The 21,889-nt window shown below is 49.9% G+C and overlaps 1 protein-coding gene across 12 annotated transcripts in view; it reads left to right on the forward strand.

The window, feature by feature from the left end:
• NCOR2 (nuclear receptor corepressor 2) overlaps nt 1–21,889 on the forward strand; it is a 229,991-nt gene that overhangs the window by 83,226 nt on the left and 124,876 nt on the right. For all 12 annotated transcript variants that reach the window (XM_041410484.1, XM_041410491.1, XM_041410492.1 and 9 more), the window contains exons 3-4: nt 1,749–1,876; nt 11,082–11,262. In XM_041410484.1, the coding sequence (XP_041266418.1) occupies nt 1,749–1,876; nt 11,082–11,262 (309 nt within the window). The remainder of the gene's footprint in view (nt 1–1,748; nt 1,877–11,081; nt 11,263–21,889) is intronic.

The following is a 21,889-nucleotide window of genomic DNA, read 5'->3' on the forward strand; positions in this document are numbered from 1 at the left end:
TCTGTGTTTGTCCCATCTGTGGTTGGAGTCATGGCACCTTCTGTCCCTGGCATCCTGCACGGATGGACTCCAGAGCTGGAGGAAAAGCAGCTTTTTGGGGCTGTATCCTCCCCACACACCTGGATTTACAGCAGGACAGCCCTGGGAGGATGAGTGCACACTGTCCAAGTCGTGTCCTTGTTAATGTCACAAGAACCTGTGTGCAGACACCCCTTGGCCCAGAGGCTGAGCTCAGGGCTGGCAGAGGTCTCTTGTTCCTGCTGTTTCCCAACATTGGTCAGAACACAGAAGGAGCAGCACCACTATTGCCTGACAGTGGGGAGAAATAAACTTGATTCCAAAAACCAGCACAGCTTTCTAGGCATGAGAAGTGGCCATAGGACACCACAATTCTCTTCCTCCTCCCTTTGATGTTTGGCCTTTTCAGCTTTTGTGCAAGAGAGGTTGGATGTGAGACAGGGGATCTGCTTTTCTTGGCTCTCCCAGGCTGAATGTTTATAATCTCTGCATTTCTTCCTGGCTTTCCAGAAAAACTCTCATTTTACTCTTTGGTGGTCAAACATGTTGGGCCTTGATACTCCTCCTCCACAACTTGCTGGGGGACAGCATGACATCTGCTGTGAGGCTGCTCTTTTCACTTCCAGCTTGGGACAGGGCATCTCCAGGCTCAGGTTGTTGCTGTTTAAGCTCCCAAACCCATTCTTTGCTTGCCATTCACCTTGCTGGGGGAATTCTCCAGCTTTCATATTGATCTTCATTACTTCAGATCAAATAATTGCTGTTGCAGTTGTTGGGGCTGAGACCCCCTGCCCACATCAGCTATATGCATGTTGTGTCTTATTTTTTTTTTTTTCCTATAGACTCTGAAATTCCTTTTTTATTTTTGAGGAAGTTAAAGCTTTTTTCTTGTTCCAGTTGAGAACTGTTCAAAAATAGACTCCCAGGTGGAATTGGTTCTTCTAAGGTAAATGTATGTCAGTGTTACCAGGGTTATTCTGTGACAGGGTTTTCTATGCCATTGCTGAAGGTCTTAGTTAATTAGATGATTAGTCTGTTGGTCAAGAATCTATCTACAAATAAAAAATAGCAGTTGAATGTAGCTGCCTAAAATACTGCTGCTGGAATCAGTCTGTGGCACAGAGCAGGAGGGCTTCTTATTTAATTAAAATCAGGAACATACTGTACTGTACTCTCCAAGGGTCAAGGAACAAAAGGGACGTACACATAATAAGTAGCAAACTGTCCTTTCAAACCCCTTGAGCTCAGCCCAGGGGAGCTGTGTTTAAAGGAACATTTTCAAGATAACATTTGTGATTTTTCTTCTGTCCTTTTTCCCCCCTTTTTTTCCTTCTCCATGCTGCTATGTGGACTTTTGAAGCTGAAAGTATCCTGTGACTTAATTTTGTTCTTACCTGTTCTTACTCTTGGATTCACAATTGTCATCAGGATTGCTTGGATGCCAAAAACCTGTGTGTGGGTGCTCAGTGGCTGGCTTGGGCTTGCTGGGGTCCTTTCCCAGGAGCCAGCCCTGCCTGCAGCCCCAGGAAAAGGCCGGATTGAACAAGTGGCTGAGCTACCATTCCAGTTGTGGAACTGGGAGTTACTGGGAACCTTCTGGGGAGGGCAAAGCACTGAGCTTTGTGGCCCAGTGCTTCAGAGGTGGAATGTCTACATGGGTTTCTTTGAGTTATTCTGTTCTTGCTTGAGAGTTCCCAGGAGTCTGAGCTGTGCTGTGTTTGTTCCTGCAGGACGTGGCGCTCTTGGAGTACCAGCATCATTCCAGGGATTTCGCTTCCCACCTCCCGCCAGGGTCGATCATGCAGCCGCAGCGGCGGAGGCCGTCCCTGCTCTCCGAGTTCCAGCCGGGCAATGAAAGGTACTGGCTCCCTGCCTGCCCCAAACAGGGCTTGGGGCAGGGCTGGGCTGGCAGTAGGAGGGTTGGGAGGGACCCATCCGGGCAGTGGGATGCTGGTTTTGGGTAGTGACCACCAGTTTGGATTCCTTCTGCCAGTCAATGGCGCCTTTGCCTTCTGGTTCCTCACCTTTGACCGTCGTGCGTTGTAAAGAAGTCTTGAAAACAACAAACAACCAAAAAAACCACCCCCACACTTGTGTGGAGCTTCACGTGTCTGTGACTCGTTGTGTTGGCTTGTTCAGCATAGGAAGTGAAGCCGTGTGGTCGGGTTTGGTCTGTGGCTCCCGAGGCTGCAGGGAGGAGTGAGAAGAGCTCATTTCCTCCCCCATCTCCGCTTCCTCTGCTGCTGCTCTTCCTCCCCGCTTTCATTGTTTTTGTTTCTCTTTCTGCATTCCCCTCACAACTTTCTCTGAGCTGCTTTTTTTCCTCTCTGCTCCCTTCGTGCCTCTCCCTGTGTCCCTGTTTCCTGTTGTAGCCCCATGGGAAGTTGGCAGAGGTTTAGGTGCAAGTCAGGCAAGTGCTGTGGCTGGGAATGCTGTACATGCTTTAACCACAGGAGCTGATTTGTTTGGAGGACATCACTCTCACTCTCTGTTTCAGTGCAAAACTCTGCTCTCTCTCTCACAGTTTCTCTTCTGCATTTGATGCTTAGTGGTTTGGGGGAAAAAAACTGGCCTGGAAGTGAAATAAGAGCCTTGCTACAGTAGATACACATAAAACAATTATTTAAATACTTACTATTTAGTCTAAGAATAAAACCAGTGCAGAGTCAGAGATTAATCTGTTCCTCTAAAATCATCACTGTGAGGGGAGAGGAGTAAGAACTCAGGGTGCTGTATGCATAGTAAATACAGACAGCATCCTCTTTTTCTAGTAGGTTGGGTTCAGCTTGGTGCTCAGCAGAAACAAACTAGTGAGAATTTGGAGGCAAAAAGTACCTTCCAAAGTTCATTTTGCATCTGGATGTGCCCTTCTGGTGCCTGTGGCACCTGTACGTACAGAGGGTCGTGCCACTTTTGATAACCCATAATTTATTGCAGCAAGTTGCACTGCCTTGGCTCGCTTTGATTTCTCAGTGCTTTGATTTCTTAGCACAGAGTAACACGGTTAAGTTGGAATTGGGTCAGATTTAGCTAAATTTGGGGGAGATGGGTAAAGAGGACCCAGCAACATGCTCCTGCCTGGTTTTGTTTTTCACACTACTGATGGTTTGCAAAATGGAGAAGCAGTTCTGCTCTCCAGTAATATGCTGTTTAAAAAAAATGTATCTTGGGTTTTCTGTATCACTAAAAAAAAGTCCAACTGCAGACCTTGGTGTCTGCTGTACCACATGCCTGGTCTGGTGTGGTCATCCAGGCATCTGCCTTTGGCTTACAAATGTTTCCAAATCCCCAGACTTTATTTTTATGTTGACAGTCACATGAATGTGGGTAAATGTTAATCAAAGTTGTCAGGGGATGTTACACATCCACATGATTACCATGGTACCTCATTTTCAACCTGAATGGTGATGTTTTGGCATGCTGTAAAAAGAAACTCTTTTAATAACTTACATTTAATCCCTTTCCCCTTAACATTCAAAAAATAGTACTTTTGCAAAAATTATACTACGTAGTAAAGCTAAAAATACTGCTTCAGTTCAGCTGACATCTTGTGCCAGAATGCTGGGACATAGACTCATGGCAAATTTTTGGGGGCATCTGGGGATACAAAAAGAGGAGGGGATGTTTGAAGAAATTGTAAAGAAATTTTCAATCCAATATAATTAGTTATTGGGGTGATTTGGATTGGGTACCATTGAGGTTGGAGAGGTGTTAGTCTGCTTTTCAAAGCCAGCTGCTGTTTCTCTGCATCTTTAAGCTCTACACTTAGAAATCCATTCTCTGGGGGCTTTGCTGGTTCACCTTGGTGGTCTGAGGAGCTGCTGTAACACAGTTCCTGCTGTGTTGTAAGAGGAGCCCTTTGGCTGGGGGTTCCAGGGCCAAGACCCTGGAGCAGGTTGGGTTGGTCACTGGTGCCCTCCCCAAAAAATAGCTGTGGCTCTTCCTGGTGCAGAGCCTGGATGAGGGAGGGTGCTGATGGCAGCCGTGGCTGCAGCTGAGTCCCCTTGGCAGGCTCAGAGCCTTGGCTTTGTTCCTGGGCTGGGATTGATGGTTTCGAGCACAGGCAGCTGGCTCTCAGCATGAGGGGCTGGGAGGAGGGAGACCAAGGCAAACAACATCCACAACACGGCACAGGGGTGAGGAGAGGGAAGCACAGGGGTGTGCTGGGTCTGAAAGGAAGACCCTCGCTGTGGTTCCCTGCCTGACAGCCCAGCTGGCACTTCAGGGATGGTGGGCACGTGGCAATCCTCCCCTTGGAGCAAGTGTCAGCAGAGGGGAGCCCTTCCAATCCTGTGCTGCCTCAGGAGCTCAGAGGAAGCAGCCTGTCTGCTCTTGGTTGCGGTGGCTGAAGCGCTTCCAGGATCGCTCTGCTCCTTAAGGATATCAGCTTGCAAGTCTGGTGCAAGTGGGATGTGGCAGGCTGACAGCGCTGGAGACTGAGCCCTGTGAGCATTCCCAGGTGGACATCCCTGCCCTGGCATCACCACCGTGCCTGGCACTCACCCAGGGCAGCCTGCAGCCCCCGTGCCGCTCTGCCCCAGCTCCTCCGAGCCCACCTGCCCGGTGAGGGGCTGCTGCTTGCCTTCCTGTCCTGGAAACTGCAGGGATTCACTTCACTCCATGTGCTGCTTTTGTGGTGTTATCCCCTATTTTGGCTTTGCCTTCCCTTTGGACAGATCTCTAAAGCCTCTGCAGGTTTTTGGGTGTTATCCCCTATTTTGGCTTTACCTTCTCTTTGGACAGATCTCTAAAGCCTCTGCAGGTTTTTGGGTGATATCCCCTTTTTTGGCTTTACCTTCCCTTTGGACAGATCTCTAAAGCCACTGCAGGTTGTCTTTACACGTGGTGTTGGAGGCTTGACCCTGGGGATGCTCAAAATCCCACAGAAATCATTTGGGCTTGCTTGGATGGTCTTCCTAGAGCTGTGCATGCTTTCAGTCTCTCCTGGCTGCAGTTTTGCTGTAGCCACCAGGATGGTGGTTAGTTGTGATTCAGTGGAAAGGAAACAAGGAGTGAAGCACAATGGGCACAACATGTTTAGGATGAATCAAGTGTTGTTGGCAAAAAGGTGTCAAGTGGTAACTTGCTGGAAGGAATGGAATGCTGAGATGGTCCCGCTTTTTAGGGCTTCTGAGCAAGAAGCTTGTTGGGAAGTTCCAGACTGCCCTTCTCCACGTCACAATCAAAAGTTGTCATCACCCCTTGGTGGCTGGGCAAAGAATTGAACTCCCTGTGCAGCCATTCTGGCTGGAAGAAGGAAGGAAAACCTGAGCCACTCTGAATCTCTTGCTGCAGGGAAAATTGGCTGTGCCTGTCTTTGCAGGGATGTGCTGCTTTCCGTGATGGTTTTTTTGGTAGCAGGCTTTTTCTTGGAAGGATCTGCAGACTTCCCCTTAGCTTGTTCAGTTGGCTGTGCCAACTGGTCTGCAGGAGTGAAGAGAAGTATTTCAGGATCTGCTGTTGGTACAAGTCGTACCATGAATACTTGCAGTGGAATGTCCTGGCAAGGTGACAAGGATTAGGGCTTTTTTCCCTCTTCTATATATATTTTGGTCCTCAGAAGAAGTGAGAAAAACTGGGTTGAGTGTTAAATGGCAGGTGCCAGAGGGTGAGTGATCTGAAAAATGAAGGAACTGGATTTTTCTAACTTTTCATATGTGTTAGGATTTTAGAGCAAGGTTCCATATTAATGCAGGAATGCCGGGGTGGATACTTCTCTCTGCTTCTCTGGCAGAAAATGTGGCTGTAAATAAATGGAATAAATGGTATGTGTGTTAACACACTATATTCCACCTTTATCCCGAATGAGTCACTATTTTCATAGAAGATTATTTTCCCAGTTCAGGAGACCGTGCTCCTCTTTCGGAGCCCTTCTGCTTAGCAGGCACAAGGAGTCTGAAGAGCTTGCCCAGTGTGGATCTGCAGGGTGACATTTAGGATACATTAAGCAGCTGCTGTGTTTCTGCAGCCATCTGAGGTAGCCATGTGCAGTGTGGCACATGGAGAGCAGGCAGGATCACTGTGCCTCTTGTTGGGATTTATCCTGCTGGCCCAGGAGCCCGGGGAGGGGTGGGAAGCTGGGGCAGCATGCGTGGTGCTGGAAATCACACACAGCTCTCACTCTTCATCTGTGCTGGGCCAAATGGCACCAGCTGCTCCCAAGGTAACAGCACGACCAATTTGGTTTTATTTATGGTTTTTAATTAAGTTTCCGTTTTTAAAGGTGATCCTTTTCTCAGGAGTGAGCGGCGGTGCGGCTGAAATCCCCACAGCCATATATCTGTGTCTCTCCCACTGGAAATGATGTACCAGGAGCTGTAGTTTTTTTCTTCCCCACAATTGAACACAGGAAAACAACATCTGGAGAGGGCAGATGCTGGTGTGGGGACACTTGGGGACAAGCCTTACCTTGCAAGCTCTGGTGTGGGCTGCCTGGTGTGTCCATGGATGGACATGGAGGATGGCCAAGGGCTGGGAAGTATCTGAAGCCATTGGTTCAGGATGTTCCAGCCACCCAGGACTGCTAAGAGGGTTTTACTGGCAGGCTGCAGTTTTGGATGCCTGGAGAATGCATGTGGGGGAGCTTGTGGAGAGAGACAAATGGTCCTTCTCTTCCTCTTGAGTGAGGCAATGCCATTGTGTTAAAGCTTCTGCTGGTCCTGTCCATGAATAATTCAGGGGGATCTTCAGTATGCAAGTTTTAAATAAAGCATCTGCTATTATCTAAATTGCAGTTGGCTTGGAAGAAGGTGGCTGAGGGGTTGAGCAGGGCAGCCGAGCCACTGCTCCCTGCCCTTGTGTGGGAATGCACAGCCCGAGCATCCCGAGGGTGCACGTGGCTGCTTGGTCAGAGCTCCTGAAGACCTGGTATTCCTTCAGCAGGGCCACATGGTGAGCTGAGCATCCTGCTCCAGGCTGTCCCACACCTTTGGCTTGGGAAGAGTCAGTCCTGCTGCTGGCAGACTTTGCTGAGGGCGTGGGAGCAGCTCCATCTTCCCGCCCAGACATGCAGCTCTTCCCATCAAGTCACGGTGGTTTATCTGCCTCCCCACCTACATGACAAAGGGAATATATCAGCTGGTCCTGGACATGTTTCTGTAGGTGCCTGGTGGCAGGTTTGGTCCTACAAAGCCTCCAGTTCCTCTCTTTAACAGGTCCCAATTTGCCCAGTCTCACACTCTGGCTCTCATTAGCCGTAAGGGGGTTGTTGAAACCTCTGACAAATCTTAGCGTTGGCTATAAATAATTCACTTCAACACCACTGTTTTTCTGTATTACTGTTTCTCAAAAGCATTTCATTGTCTGTCTGTACCTGTGGAGGTTGGATACTCTTTTTAGAACTTTTTTTCTTTTTATAGACAATTTCCCACCAAACCATCTCAGCTGGAGGAAATAAACAGCCTCAGCAAGGCTGTCGTTTGTCTTGGTTCTGGTTCCAGGAGACACTGAGAATCAGTTTTCCAGCCTGGTTATGTTGTTTGGCCCCATGGTGTGGGGAACAGTATTTGCAGATGGGAGCAACTCTTAAAGTGTGTTCCTGGTGGGAATTTGGTGGGAGCTGCTGATGTTTTGAGCCCTTGGTGCAGGAGGCTTCAGGAGGTCCAGCTGCATTTGCTGGATGTTGCAGAATAGGCATCATTCCTCCTGCAGCCACCTGCTGCTGCTCTGCTGAGAGAGAAATGGGAAGGTCTGAGGAGCCAGACAGTGGATCATTGGGGAGGGAGAGACTTTGGCCTCCTGAAAAGTTTGTGCTTGCCCATTTCCCAGTGATTTGGCTTCAGGAAAGTACAAGTAAGATCCCTCATGGTAAAATCTCATCACGACTGCTCAAGTCCCAGCCAAGGGCAGCTCAGGATATCTCATCTGATCCTCTCTCCCCAGCTCTCAGCTTAATGACTTGACTCAGTGATTTTAGAGGTCTTTTTCAGCCTTGAGGATTCTTTGATTCCTTGATAGCCAGCTACCAGACAACCCATGTTTTCAGCCCATCTTGTACACTTGCTGGGGTGAGCTGCTGTAGGATCTTATCTGCTCCTGCCTTCCATCCACCCTCTGTGAGTCTGCTGAGGAATCTGCCCCGGTGAATGAGTAACACAGCCCTGCAGCTGGGAGGGTGCGATTCCTTTGTCGGGTTAGCAATAAACCAAAGGTCTCATCTTGGGTTATCTTGGTCTTCTGGACCTGGACCTACCCTGAGCAGGGATGTGTGGGGGTGGCTGGAAGTTGGGCAAACCCTGGGCACCCAGCCTTGTGTGTCAGCACGTCTCAGGCTGCTCTGCTTCTCTGAAGTATTCAGTGTTTGTGGTGAAGGACTCAGGTGAAGACTAACCTGTCCCACTTCATAATTAATGCTGGCATTTGCTTTGCTTCGTTTAATTATGCACAACTCACATGCAATTAAAAACACTCTTTCCCTTCAGCAAAGTAGGAATCTCTGGAATAAACCAGATGGGTGGGAGCTGTTTGGAAAATGCAGCAAACCCCAAACTCGATGTAACAGGAGGGCTTTTCAGGCAGAGTCATTTTTTTGCACTGACAGCAGCATCTTTGCTGTATAAAAGTCTGTTGTAAAGAGCTTGCTGCAGGTGTGGATGTGAGGAGTGAAAGGTGTGAAGGCTTCAAGCAAAAGCATTTGTGTTTGCAGCCAGGACAGGCTGAGCGGGTTGTGTTGGGCAAAGTAATCTCGGGAGCGGCTGGAAATTCCAGTGGATAAAGTTAATAGCTGTTCCAGTGGATGTGGAAATGGAAATAAAATAGCACCTTATAACTTTGCAGCTGCTTTCCCTGGCGTGGCCCCTGCCTCGCTGTGAGTAACTGCCTTTGTAAAGCTCTGTGGTGCTCTTATCTTCAGAATCCTTGGTTTTTTTCTGAGTGCAGCAGTTGTGTCGAGTTCCTGACAACTGCAGAGGTCTTGGAGCCATCCTTTGTCAATTAGCAGCTTCTTGGTAATATGGCCTTAAAAAGGGGGAAGAAGGGAAAAATAAATACATCTGATTTTAATTGCCTCAGTAGAGCAGGGCCTTGGGTGCTGGAATACTTTAGCACCTGCCCAGCTCAACAGTTGCTTATTGTTCATGGGTTTTACAGCAGAGCCTGAAATGCTGGCATGCAGCTGTGGGCAGGCAGGGATTGCATGAAGGGCTGGGTCCAGGCAGCAGGAAACCTGAGAGGTGCCAGGAGAGATTTCTGGGCTTGCTGGGAAAAGCTGAGGCTCCTTCAGCATGGAAGTGTTTGCAGGTGAAGCGAGCTGTGCTTCAGTGCCACATTTCAGGGCTGTTCAGCTCTGGAGGGTTTGCTGTGTGAGCTGTAAATTCTGTCTGGGATGTTGGAGCACCAAAGGCAGTGCTGGAGCCTCCTCATTCCCCTGTCCCCTTTTCGCTGGGGAGGAGGAAGAGGATGAGCCAGATTCTGGTTTTGTGTGTCAGCAGCAAAGCTGCTGCCCGATCCCGATGCCAAACCCACAGCAGCAGAGCTTGGCATGCATGTGCTTTGTGCCTGCTGTTGATGTTTAATTAAAAAATAACCCTCCCAGTTTTATCTTGATTCCCTGGGGCTGGGTTAAGCTGGCCATGCTGCTGCAGGGGAGGGCACAGGGCAGTGCTCAGGGTGTCAGGGTGGCGGCTCTGAGAGCCTGGATTTCCACAAAATCCTCTCCCTGGGTGTCAGCCAGAGCCATTACAGCTGCTGGCTTCAGGGCACTCTGGGTCCTTCCCTTTGTGCCATCTTCCCTGAGATTTTTCATGTCAGCAGTTGCAGTTTTTGGGGGGGGTCAAGCAAGGCATAAGAGCCCCTGTCTCCTAGGCTTACTCTTCCTCCCTCCCCTTCAAGCAGCTCCAAAGGCTGTTAAGTTTGTTGGAGTTTGGTAACTGGGGAAGACACTTTACCACCAGCTCAGGAGAATTGCAACAATCTTGTTTAAGGGGAAAAGAAAAAAAAGACAAACCATGTTTTTTCACAAGCTTTGAATCTCTTGTGCTTCATTTTATTTTTTTTTAGGGGACACTTCTGCCTGAAGTGTTAAAAACACACCCTTGGAGCTGCTGCAGCAAAGCTGATCCTAGGGCATAGTAAAAGGTTTAATGTGTTTTTGTAGGATCCCTTTACAATCCCCACAAGAGAATCCTGCTGAGGAAGACAGAAGTACAAAAAAAAATTCAACATTTGTTTAAAAAAACCAAAACCAAGCCCACTCTCCAGGTATTACCAACTGCATCATATTTAACAGGTAAAAGGTGTTTGTTTGAGCTCGATGTGACTCGTTGGTGCAGTTAGCACTGGATAATGTGCCTGTACAGCCTGCCAGCTCTGTGTCAGAGACGTGCAACTACATGTGGCTGCTTTCTTTCCTCCCCCATCCTGGAAAAATAAATCCCTGCTGTCTAGCCATGGAGGAGTAGGCATTTTTTCTCCAACATACAATCTTTGGTATTCCTATCAAAGACACTAAATATAAACACTGAGGCAGGTACCTTTGACTAAATAAGCCAAATGTGGCAGAAGGGGGCTCTGCCTGGTCTTGGAGGCAGAGGAGGATTTATGGGGTAGATTTGGGGATTTGCCAAGCTTTGCCTTTTTGTGACCAGCCCAACCCATGTGTCATGACAGGGAGGGCTCAGACCTGCAGCCTCACTCGCTTTGTCCCGGTGTAGGGACAGCCACCCACTGCATTGGTGGCACAGGAGGTGACAGCAGGGCTCTCCAGGTGACACAGCAGCGGTGCTGGGGAGGGGGACAGCAGGGTGGCCCCTTGTCCTTGGAGGGTGCTGGCGGTCCTGCTCCAGCACATGGACAGCAGCCGAGCTCTGGGGCTGTGCCTGTGGGTCTGCAGGGACCTGAGATGTTGGAGTGCAGGGCCACCTGGCTCCCCACATGGATCCTTCTGGAAAACTGAGCCCTGTCCTCCTCGAGTGGTTTTGGACCTGAGATGTTGGAGTGCAGGGCCACCTGGCTCCCCACGTGGATCCTTCTGGAAAACAGCCCTGTTCTTGAGTGGTTTGCAGTCGTGGAGCAGGGGAGAGCAGAGGTAGTTTCTTTTCTAAAGGCTCCTTTATTTTTGTCCCCAGATCTCAGGAGCTGCACCTGAGAACCGAGGGCCATTCCTATCTCTCTGACCTGACCAAGCCGTCGGACTTGGAGTTCATTGAAAGCAAGAGGCCACGCCTGGACCTGCTGCAGGACCCCCTGATGAGGCACTCGCCTCTCCTCAACCAGAGCCAGCAGGGTGGCACCGAGGACCTCTCAAAGGTAAGGGGCTGGGGGCTGAGCCACCAGCTGGATGTGGGGAATCTGCATTTTGGGCTTGTGTGGAGCTGCCTTTGAGGCTCTGAGCTGCTGCTGAGTTCAGTGCAGGTTGTGGTTCCCAATGCATCGGGCAGTGCTTGGAGGTACTGGATGGTTTTCCCTGAGCTCTTTGGGGGAATGGAAGCATATCAGCTTTCCCCATAACTGTTACAGTGCTGGGCTCTTTTTACTGGGCTATTAGATGCACCAGAACAACGTGGAAGCTCCTGTAGGCTGAATTAAGGATGGTCATGTCTGGCTTTTCTGGATACGCTGCCTTGATTTGATTTTTACTTGACGCTTCTCATTTATCACATCTCTTTATTTAATATTGGTGTTTGAAGGGCTGGAATCGGTTTCTGGTGGTTCTTTAATATAATCTTCCCCAGGAAAGCCTCTCTTGTCCCAGTCTCATTTAACAAAGCAAATCGTTTACTTACAATTGTCCCCTCTGTGCATGGAATAAATGTTGCAAAGAGAAATCCCTTGCTTGTGTGCCTGTTTGGATTTACTTTCATCTTCTCTTGGGGTAAATTGTATTTGATTTTACCTCCAGTTTGGACATGCTCCTGGTTGGCAGGAAAGTCTTGCTGGATAAATGTGCTGGAGGCTCTGATGCTTGGTGCAGCTCTGCAGGCTGGGCTTGGGAACTGCCCAAGCCCTCAGTGAACTGAAAGGGAAGTCACATTCATAGCCAGGAAGATGGGGATGGTTTGTTGTGTCCCTGTGGGAGCTGATTGAAATAACACAGACAAGAAAGCTCTTCCTTGGGAATGCTGGGATATTCAGACATTTTTTATCCATATAATACTGCTGGCTTTACTTGAGATCCCTCTGACCTCTTTAGTGAGAAGGGTATTTAACTTTGGAGTGGTTCAGATGCCAAGGGAGGCCTGAAGGCTCTGAAGCATCCTCAGGGGATGTTGTTTGGGTGGCTGATGCACTGTTGTCCACGAAACAAAATATAGCCCTCTCCAAAGATATGAGGATACCAGGATGACTTTTCTGTCTTCACATTATTCCCACCAGCAGTTTTGTTCTGCCTCTCACCAGAAAACCATGGGTTGTCTCAACTGTTTGTTCGAATAGGCAGAGCTGCTCTTGAGGAGTTAGTTCATCAGTTCAGGGGCTGCATTTGCTTGTCAGTCTGTGACACGTTTCCAAGAAGTACATGCATTTTATGGGACTTAAAACATTGGTTAATGAAAGAGAGAGAGAGCTGAGATGCAATTCAGCAAGACAAGATTATGCTTGTAGTGGAGCCATTTGTAATTTTAGAGTCTGGAAGGAAGAAGAAAATGTGGTGTCCTTGACTGGTGAGAGCCTGAGTGGAGCTGGGATTAGGTGCTCTAAACTAGCAGGAGCTGCTTCCAGAGTGGTTTGATGGAGCTCACTGTGAGACTGGATGATCTCAGTGCTGTTCAAGTGGCTGGGAGCAGAAGGCAGGTCTGGAACACAGGATATATCAGCCTTTGCAGCTTGGGAAATTGGGTTAATAGCAGTCTTTTGGTGTTAGTCCTGAGCAGTTGTCCTCAGAGTAGTCTGTAAACTGCTGGTCGTGGACATTAAGATGGTGGAAAAGCTCCTGAAGCCAGTGTGTGTGTTGCTCTGAGCCTCAGCATGCTGGAGGAGCTGCTCTGGGTCCAGGGGAAATGCAAAGAGCTGAGGCTGCCCTTTGGGCACAGCTCTGGGCACTGGCAGATCTGGGCTGGGGACACAGGTAGAACCTCTTCCTGCACCCACAGTAAGCCAGCCACAGCTGAATTCAGCCCTGGGCTCTGAAATCACCCTCCAGGACAGATGATCAAGACCTTCCTGAGAGTCTCTGTGCTGAGGGAGCAGTGGCACACACATGGTGGCAGGACATGCGTCCCAGTGACCAGAGCTGGAGAGAAATATTTGCTGTTCTGTCTGTGCTGCTGACTCAGTGTCTGATGAAGTCACTCAATACTTTTATCTAGGGCAGCTCTGGCAGCTGGGTGAGCTCTTTGGGTGAGAAGCACCACGTGAGGCCAGTATTGCTAAACACACTGCTGGTTGTTTAGTCAGAGTATCCCAGGAGTTGTTCCCTTACCCGTTACCCCATTCCTCATTGCTGCAGTCACTGCGTGGGGAGGAGCTCGATTTACTCACTGGGGTAATAGTGCTAGGACTGCTCTTCATGGTGATTTTGCAGATTGAGCTCATTTTTGCACAGTAAGAGCTCCACAAAGCCCTCAATAAAAAGGGTAGGGGTTTGGTTACAGGCTCTGGGCGCCAGCCTGGCTGTCCCAGGGGATGTGGATGTCATGGAAGTTGCTCTCGGGCTGTCTTGGTCTCTCCTGGTTTCAGAGCAGCCCTTGAGCCGAGATGCAGAATCAGGTCTGTGATGGGATATAAGTTTAGCACATCCCTGATAACCACTGATAACTGGATTTACCAACCTTCAGCCCAGGGGAGAGAAGTCAGCACCATTCCTGCACATTTCCAAGGCCTTTGTTTAGAGCCATAATCCATGCTCTGAACACAGACAGGACAATTGATGGGGCAGCTGCTGCTAACAGGCTTCAGAATTTTTCCTCCCCTGAAGAGAAAGGGATTTCTCATGTCCTTTGTTCCTCATCTACCTCTCCCAAACAGGAGGAGAGCCGGGCCCCTTAAGCCCTGTTCAGTATCACTGCAGCCTCACTCCAGACAAGGCTGTAAGGAGAAGCTCTTGGATCAGTGCATTTTCCCTGCAGAAAACAGACACACTTTTGGGCAGCGTGCCTTTCAAAAGCAGCAGCTTTCAGCTAAATCTCACTTGGATAAGTAAAAGATACTACCTTTCCTTATGAACCTCACACTGCTCATATCCCCAAACACTGGTGTTTCTTTGCAAGCCAGAGGAAGAAGGTTGTTTTCTTACCTGCTTTACCCCACTTCAACATCTTTTTCCCTGCTGTTGTGTGTTATCTTGCTTTAGTACCGTGGTCCTGGGTTCCTGCTGCTGGATGGCTCTGGGAAGAAATGAAACCCTGTGCCCTCTGTGCCAGCTGGGGATGATGCTTTTCCCCAGGAAGGTTCTCCCTTTGTCTGGCTGACAGTAACCAGAACAGCTAAAGCAGGGCTGTTTTTTCACTCACTGCAAGCCTGGATGTGGGATTCACTGGAAAAGCTGCTATGATGTGGCCTTGCCAGGTGTGTTCTTGGCAGAGAGGCAGGGGCTGGTTCCCAGGACCCTCAGTGGCTTCTGCTTTCTTTCCAGTAAATTCATGGACCTCCCTCAGGTAACAGCAGCCAGGAGTGAAGCAGACAGCCCCAGAGCAGGCCAGGGTGATGTGCACAATCCCTGTCCCTGCACACACGTGCAGAACTGTGCTGCCAGTGATCCTGCTTCACAGGGATGGTGAGCATGGCACATCTGGTCAGTCAGTGCCTACTCTCCCCTCTCCAGAGCTGGAGCTTCATCCTGCCTCTCCCCTGCCATCTCTTCTTATTCTTGTTGTGCTTTCGCTGTTCTTCTTCCCATTTTTAAGGCTGCTCTCCCACCACTTACGTGGTTTGCTGCTCCTTCCTATAGGATGTGAGTCAGTTGTGATCTGCATTCAGGCCCCTTGGCTGGCTGGCTGCACTTATGAGTGGCCTATTGCTCCAACAGGAATTCACTGACAGGGAGCCATGTAATCCCACGGGAATGGGGCTGGGTGGAGGCTTAGGAAACCTGAACCTTGCTGCCATCTGCCCTGGCAGGCTGCTGGTCACTGGGTAAGTCTCTTCCCCTTTCTCTGTCTCAGATTTCCCCATCTGTACAGGACAATGCCACTTCCCTCTTTTGTAAAATAATTAACAACTGTGGATGGAAAAAGGCAATTAAGAAGCCATGTGTTGTTAAGAATTGGACTCTACATTGTGCAAAGGTTCTCATTTCTTCCCTTTCTGCATGAGCATTTTTGTTTTGTTACGGACTGAAAAATGGAATAAGAAAAGTATGTGTGTGGGGGGGTAGTCTTGGAAAAGACAGCACTAAGGTCAGGAAATAGGTATGGCAAAACAGAAATTAGGGCAGAGGGTATTTTGCTTTCATGCATATCAATGCAGCTTTAAAAGCAATTAATTGAAAAAGGAGGAATTAACACATTTGAAATGCCTTTTTAATGATGCATTGAAGCCAGCAGCGTACATGCCAAATTTCACACTGGCTGCCCGTTCCAGAGCCCAATTTACAATGAACTCCTGGAAGACAGGCTGTGGGATGGAAAAGGCTCTTGGCCAGCCTGCTAGCTTCTGCCCTGGCCACAGGCTGGCAGGGCACCAAGGAGAGCAGAAAGGCCTTTCGGGAGCTCGGCTTCCTCCTCCTTCACTGGCCCGTGCCTTGGCACTGCTGGTCCCTGGTGGCTGCTCCATCCCTTGACAAATGCACCAGGGGAGAGGAGCAGGAGGCTCAGGTGCCTGGCAGCAGGGTTTGCCCTGGTGTGGGCTGGAGGAGCAGTGCCACAGCTCCCAGCACAGATAGCTGGGCTGGCTGGTAAATCATCACTTGCGTTTCTGCTCCGTGGCTTTGTTATGGGAACATTGATCTGTTGCTGGGATTAACCTCTCAGAGTTTCCAGCGGGCTGGTCTCGCAGTTATTAATGAAACTGGCTGGAACTTGTGTTGACCTTGGCAGAGGCCCCAGTTGGCTTGGAGGTAACTGGCAAAGGCATAATCTCTAATTGAGTAATCCAGGGCTGGGGGAAGGGAGCGGAGGGGGCGGACACGCTGCTTTGAACCGGGAGAGCCATGGTGCTGCGACGGGATGCGTGGGAGCGAGCAGGGCTCAGCACGGCGCTCGCCGGGGGAATTAGCAGGCACAGCCAGGCAGCAGCTCGGTTCCGGCACCCCAGGCTCCCTCCCGTAGGAAACAGCCCGGAATTCCAGCGCCTCCCCGTGATTTATTGCTGTGGAACAATAGCGCAGAGGGGCTGGAGAGTGGAACGAGCTGTGAGCGTCGGCCGTCCCTGGGCGTGTGTCCTCCCATAGCCTCTGAGTGTGCAGCGGGGATCACTCGGGGCTCTCCCTTCCCCACGGGAGGTTGTTTTTCACTTGAGCAAAAGAGCTCTGGGCTTGTTTCTTGGGCTTTTGCGGAATGTCTGCAAGCGGGGGCCGAGAGACAGCACGGCTCTGGTTTCCCTGCTGGGAGAGGGGGAGATGATTCCTTGGCCAGCTGTGGCTGTGCCCACATCTGGCTGCCAACCAGCCCTGCAGGATGCCCAGGCAGAGGGATCCTGTGGAGCTGGGGTAGCACCAATGCCCAGGGGACACAGCAATGCTGCCAGCACCCTGTTATCCATCCCAGCTCCATCCAGCTCCATCCCAGTTATCCAGAACCCAAGTGAGATGCAGAGACCTGTGGCAGTGCTTGGCTTGACCGGCCCTGTGGGAAATGAAATTCCTCAAACACTCTGCCATGAGAAGAACTCCTTGTCCTGAGGACTGTGGGGTTCTCCACATGCTGTGTGGCCTCCCCACCGCTTCTTGGAGGAGTGGACTTCTGTAGAAGCAGCTCTAACCTCAGATCTGAGCAGTGAAATGAAACAATTTCAGCGGGTACAAACACACCTACGTCTTTCCTGCTTTTGTCCTCCTTCCCCTGCAGAGCACAGCAGTTCTTGTTAACTCTCCTTGCAGCTGGGCTCTCCCTCTGAAGCTGGGCCAGTGGGACTGGGCACTCCTCAGGACTGAGTGGCGTGGGGTTGTTGAGCCCAGCAGCTCGAGTGGAGCTGGGCTTGTGCAGTCAGGAGGATCCTCCTGTGACGTGTTTGACACCCACCCATCTGCCATGTGCTCGCTCACACTGTCGACTTGTGCCTGATAGAAATCTGGTTGCAAAAAAAAACCTATTTGGTGGGGTGGGGAATTTACGTTAGGGGAGCAATGATTCAAAGCTATTTCTGGGAAGATGAGGGACGTGTTGGCATTCTCTGTCATTCCAAACATATTTAAAAGCTGAAATATTTGCGTTGTTCACGTTGCCACAGCACAAACACTTCTGGCTGGATTTCCCCTCCCTGCTCTGCAGATAATTTCCAAATCATGGGAGGATGGGATGAGTGTCAGTGTGTCAATCCCTGCTCAGCTGCCTGTGAACACACACTTCTGTGGTGTGCAAGCAGAGTGGCTCTCCTGGCATGCCTGGCAGTCCATTCCATTGCCCGCTGTGCCAGGATGGCTGCAGGGGGATGGTCAGCAGCCTGTGCCATGCACCAGTGTGGAAGCCAAGGGAACAGCCTGAGGAGTGTTGTATCTGGAATCTCCATCCCATGCATGGATTTGTGCTGGTTTCATTTGAAAAACAGATGCTTTTGGGCGTTGCATAGTCCTTGTGAGAGGTTTGGCTCCTCCATCTGGACCTGGGCTGAGGGGCGAAGGAAAGGAGCACCATGATTGCAAGACAACTGGTTTTATTCCATTTCTCAGCTGAAGCTCCTGTGGCCAAAGAACTGAACTGTGGTCTGAGAGGCTCGGGTATGGCAGGAAAAACCCTCATGGGCTGCAGAAACATTCCAGAGGCAGGATGTAAAAACCTTTGACCCTTCCCTGAGCTGCCTGCAGCCTGGCTCTCCCCTTCCCTGTCTCCTCCAGCCTGCAGTGCTCCTCGAGCCACAGAGAGCAGGGCCAAGGCTCAGTGCAGCTGGAAAACCAACAGGAGAACTGCTGGTGCCTCAAGCAGAGGTTGTTTCACACTTCTTCAGCTCGTTTGTGGTGATTGACATCCCAAACAACCTTTTAAATTGCCTTTCAAGCCACAGTGGTGGCGAAGGACGGTGTGATAAGGCTGGCTGCTTCTGGGAGCCTGCTTCATCATTTGCATAATTGGACTTTTCTGTTCCACTCAGTCAATATTACAAGGCTCGCGCAGTGCGACATCTCACCTGATCTGCTGGAGGGAAAGAAAGTCCCCTGACTTTGTGTGCCTCACCCCTGTAATTGGAAGAAATATTTCTGGCTCTGTGCTTGCAGGAGGCAGTGTTGCTGTGTGCATTCATGGAGACTTTTCTTCTCCATCTAGGAAGTGTTTTTACATGTTGTATGTATCTGTTTTATCTGATAGCAAGAATTCTAATGTGCCCTGTTTTGTCCTGGAAGTGCAGGAGAGAGGAGAGCTAGCTTGCTGCTTTGTCGGTCCTCAGGTGGGATTTAGGAAATAGTGCTGGTATGGCAGGAACTGATGCTGGTCTCCAGGGCATGAGGATGGTGTGGGGTGAGGATGGCTGTGCCAACCACCATTTTCGCCTGTGCTCAGCTGGTTGTGCTCATTTGTGTTAAAAATTCCTCTCCTGTAATAAAAGTCAAGGGAAGAGTTTGGTCCTGGTAACAAGAACATCCTAGCTGTTTTTTTCCTCCCTTGTAGTCTCTTCTGATCTGTTTTCTTCTTTTCCCTCATGTTCTGGGAGGGGGTGTGGGAGCTGCTGGGCAGGGAGCGTTGCTCCAGCTCCCACCAGATCTAGGCACACCCTGGGATGGGTTGTGTGGGATCTGTCGAGTTAGTGCAGGTGACCAAGCAGCAGGAGCTTGTTACCCATTTGCAAGCATGTACATCTCACAGCTGAACTGCTCCTCCCTCCTTGTTCAGCATCCTGCATGCCCTTCCTACCCAAGGCTCTTCCTGGGAACAGCTTGGGTGACTTCTCTGTGGATGTACAGCACCGAGCACATTTTTGGCACTGTACTTCTCCCTGGCTGGGAAGTGCAGCCCATCAGCAGTCCTGACTCACACAACGAAAGCCAGTGAGTTGTGACACCCATCAGATTGATTCTGGGTGCTGTGTCTTGAGGAGGAGGGTATTTCATGCTAATACCTTCCTTCCCAGCGTGGGGTGGAAGCTGTGGAGGAGATGCAACAGCAATCAATGGTGTTTGCCTGCTGCTGCTGGAGGGGATGGAGTGGGGGAGTGATTTCAGAGATGGATTTGGCAGAGATGAGGTGCTGCTCTTTGTGCCTGTGGAGATGGAGCTGTAATAACATATTGAACATGGCAACAGCCCTTGCTAAAGCGCTGTGACTTCACGTTCGTGCTTCGTGGAGCTTCATCTCCTAACAACACCCTTAGCATCCATAACAAGAGAGGAACTGTCGAGTGCCAAAGGGCCTAGTTAAAATCACTCGCTGAGAACCTCCTTTCTTTTTGGACCTAAACTTGCTTTTTAAACAGAAAAGCTCCTTGGCTGTGCTTTAGGCAGAGCACACTGAGGGTTTTTTGGCTCTGCAGCCCCGTGCTGCATGGGGGGGCCGGGGGGCCGTGGACGCTGGTGTGTGTCAGGAATGCTGGCTGCGTGCTCGGAGAGCAGAGAGGGGTTGTTTTAGGACAAGCTGACAGGCCCTTGGCTTGTTCTGCTGCTCTCGAAAAATGTAATTCTAATTCTTGGCACCTTTTTCCAGGAGGATAAGGAGAGAGAGCACAGTGGAGCCTGTTCCCTCTGTCCTTGGAAATGGGCTTTTACCCAGCAGCAGAGCTGGCTCGTGTGCTCTGCCCTACCCCAGGTTTGGTGGAGCAAAAGTAGGAGCTAGTTGGGGAGAAGCAGTGTGGGATGAAATGACCTGAACCACCTCCTTGCAGTCCTCACCTGTCTAGTTACTCTTTGCTCATCTCAGTGCTCTGACAGAGCATTTTTGGCAGGTGCCAGTGTTCTGCCCAGGTTCTGCTTGCCTTCATCTGGCCTTAATCCTGCACCTGATACCCTTTCCTGAGAGGAAGAAGCACACTGTCCTCTGGCAGTGCCAAGCAGGAGAGGAGGAGATGGGCAGTGCTTGTGGTGTTTCCCAGTCCTCTGCTGCATCCTGAGGGATTCTCCCATGGCTGCAGAGCCCGTGGCATCCTGCTCCAGCACGTGTCCACAGTGGATTTCTCTGCTGCCACAGCACTGCCTCCCCTCCTCTGCCTGCACCTTAATGCTTCCTGGGCTTGGCTTTGAGCAACGTGCTTGGTCACTGCCCCAACAGGGTCTGATTTCTCTCCTCCTGTGCTGTTCCCTGAGGAGCAGCAGTGATCCTTTCTGCCTTCTCATCTCCACTTTGGACGCTGTTGTTCCCATGGCTGCTTAAAAAAGAGCCATTGCCTCGTGCAGGTCAAGCTGTCACACGTGGTTACGTGACCAAACCAAGCACAGGCTTTTATTTCGAGCTGGTTTTCTGCTCTGTGTTATTTTATCTCATGCAGCCATCTCAGGTATGATGTAGAACAGATTGCCCCCAGCAGCTAATGTGTTTCTGCCTCGGCAGCAGACAGAGTGGCAGATGTAAACACAGGAACGTTGCAGGCTTTCAAACACTAAAAACTCCTACAGAATAGGCAGGTATGTGTACATAAAGATATACAGTGCATTATATGAAAGGCTTTCAGTATATTTGGAGAGAGATTTGTAAATTTGTGAAATCGTGTGTGTATACTTTCTATAGGTTTTTAGGTAAATGAAAAGCCTACATTTCATATATATATATATATATATACACAAATACATGTCTATGTATTTATATATGCTGCCTCCTATTCTTGTAAGCTGTTTTTTCAAAGGCTTCTTCTAGCCTTGTTCAGTGATTCTGCCTTCAGCTGCCACAAGGAGAAAGACTCCCAGTCTCGAGCAAAGCTAAATATTGATTTGAGTCAATCTGGGTGCACTTGGAGACATCACTGGTGTTCATGAATGCAGCATAATCGCTGATTGGAGTGGGGAAATTTCATCATAAAGGCCCCAAAAGGGAGGTTTATTATTGCTTTCTTCCAAATGCCTGAATTTTATTAGCTTCAGTCATTCTTGGCAGGGCAGTGGAATGGGATTTTATAGTTAGCAAAGGAAAAGTAAACACAGTAATCATTTCACAGCCCTGTGCCTGCCAAACCAAGATGGAAATTCCAGCCTTGGTGGGAAGCTGCTGCTTTGCTAACAGATAATAACAAATTCACTGTGGGCTTATTCTTGCTATGGGAGCTGAGGTGTTCAGGTTTCTCTGTAATTCCCTGGTCTGGGGAAGCAGAGATGCTTCATGGTTTTCTGCAGGAACAGGCTGGGAAAGGTTTGTGGTTTGAGCAAGTCCCACAGCCATTCCCAGGAAGAAGTGGTGTTTCTGCTCTGGCCCTTTGGGAACTGCTCTGTCCCATGCTCTTGTTGGTGTTTGGTTTTTCCTTGGCCAGTCTGCTCTGATGGCAGAGCTGAGCGATGCTGAAGGTGTGACACATTTGAGATGCTCCCAGCACCTTGAGCCCATCTCTGCTGCTGTATGGGGGCAGGGTTATTATGGCAAAAAAAAAAAAACCTCCACATAAACCCAAAACTCCCACGTAAGGTTTGTGTTGTATGTTTTCCTGGGCTTATTGAGGTGCAGGGCTTGGCTGCCAGCTGAGATCTGAAGCAGCAGATCCTGCTGTGTTTCCTGGTCCTGGGAGATGCTGTTTCTGCTTCCTCCCACCATCCTGCCCCATGGGCTGGGGCTGGCTGCCACTGTCCCCACCTGCCACCACAGCATGCCACTCCTGATGGAAAACCAGGCAGAGCAGTGAAGGAAATGGCTCCTCAAACAAGCAAAATGCCCCTCAAACAAGCAAAATGCTCCTCAAACAAGCATCCAGTGTGGAGGCAGCCCCTTCCACGTGT

This window comes from Onychostruthus taczanowskii, unplaced genomic scaffold (assembly GCF_017590055.1).
Source record: "Onychostruthus taczanowskii isolate IOZ18803 unplaced genomic scaffold, ASM1759005v1 scaffold32, whole genome shotgun sequence".
Taxonomy (NCBI): Eukaryota; Metazoa; Chordata; class Aves; order Passeriformes; family Passeridae; genus Onychostruthus; species Onychostruthus taczanowskii.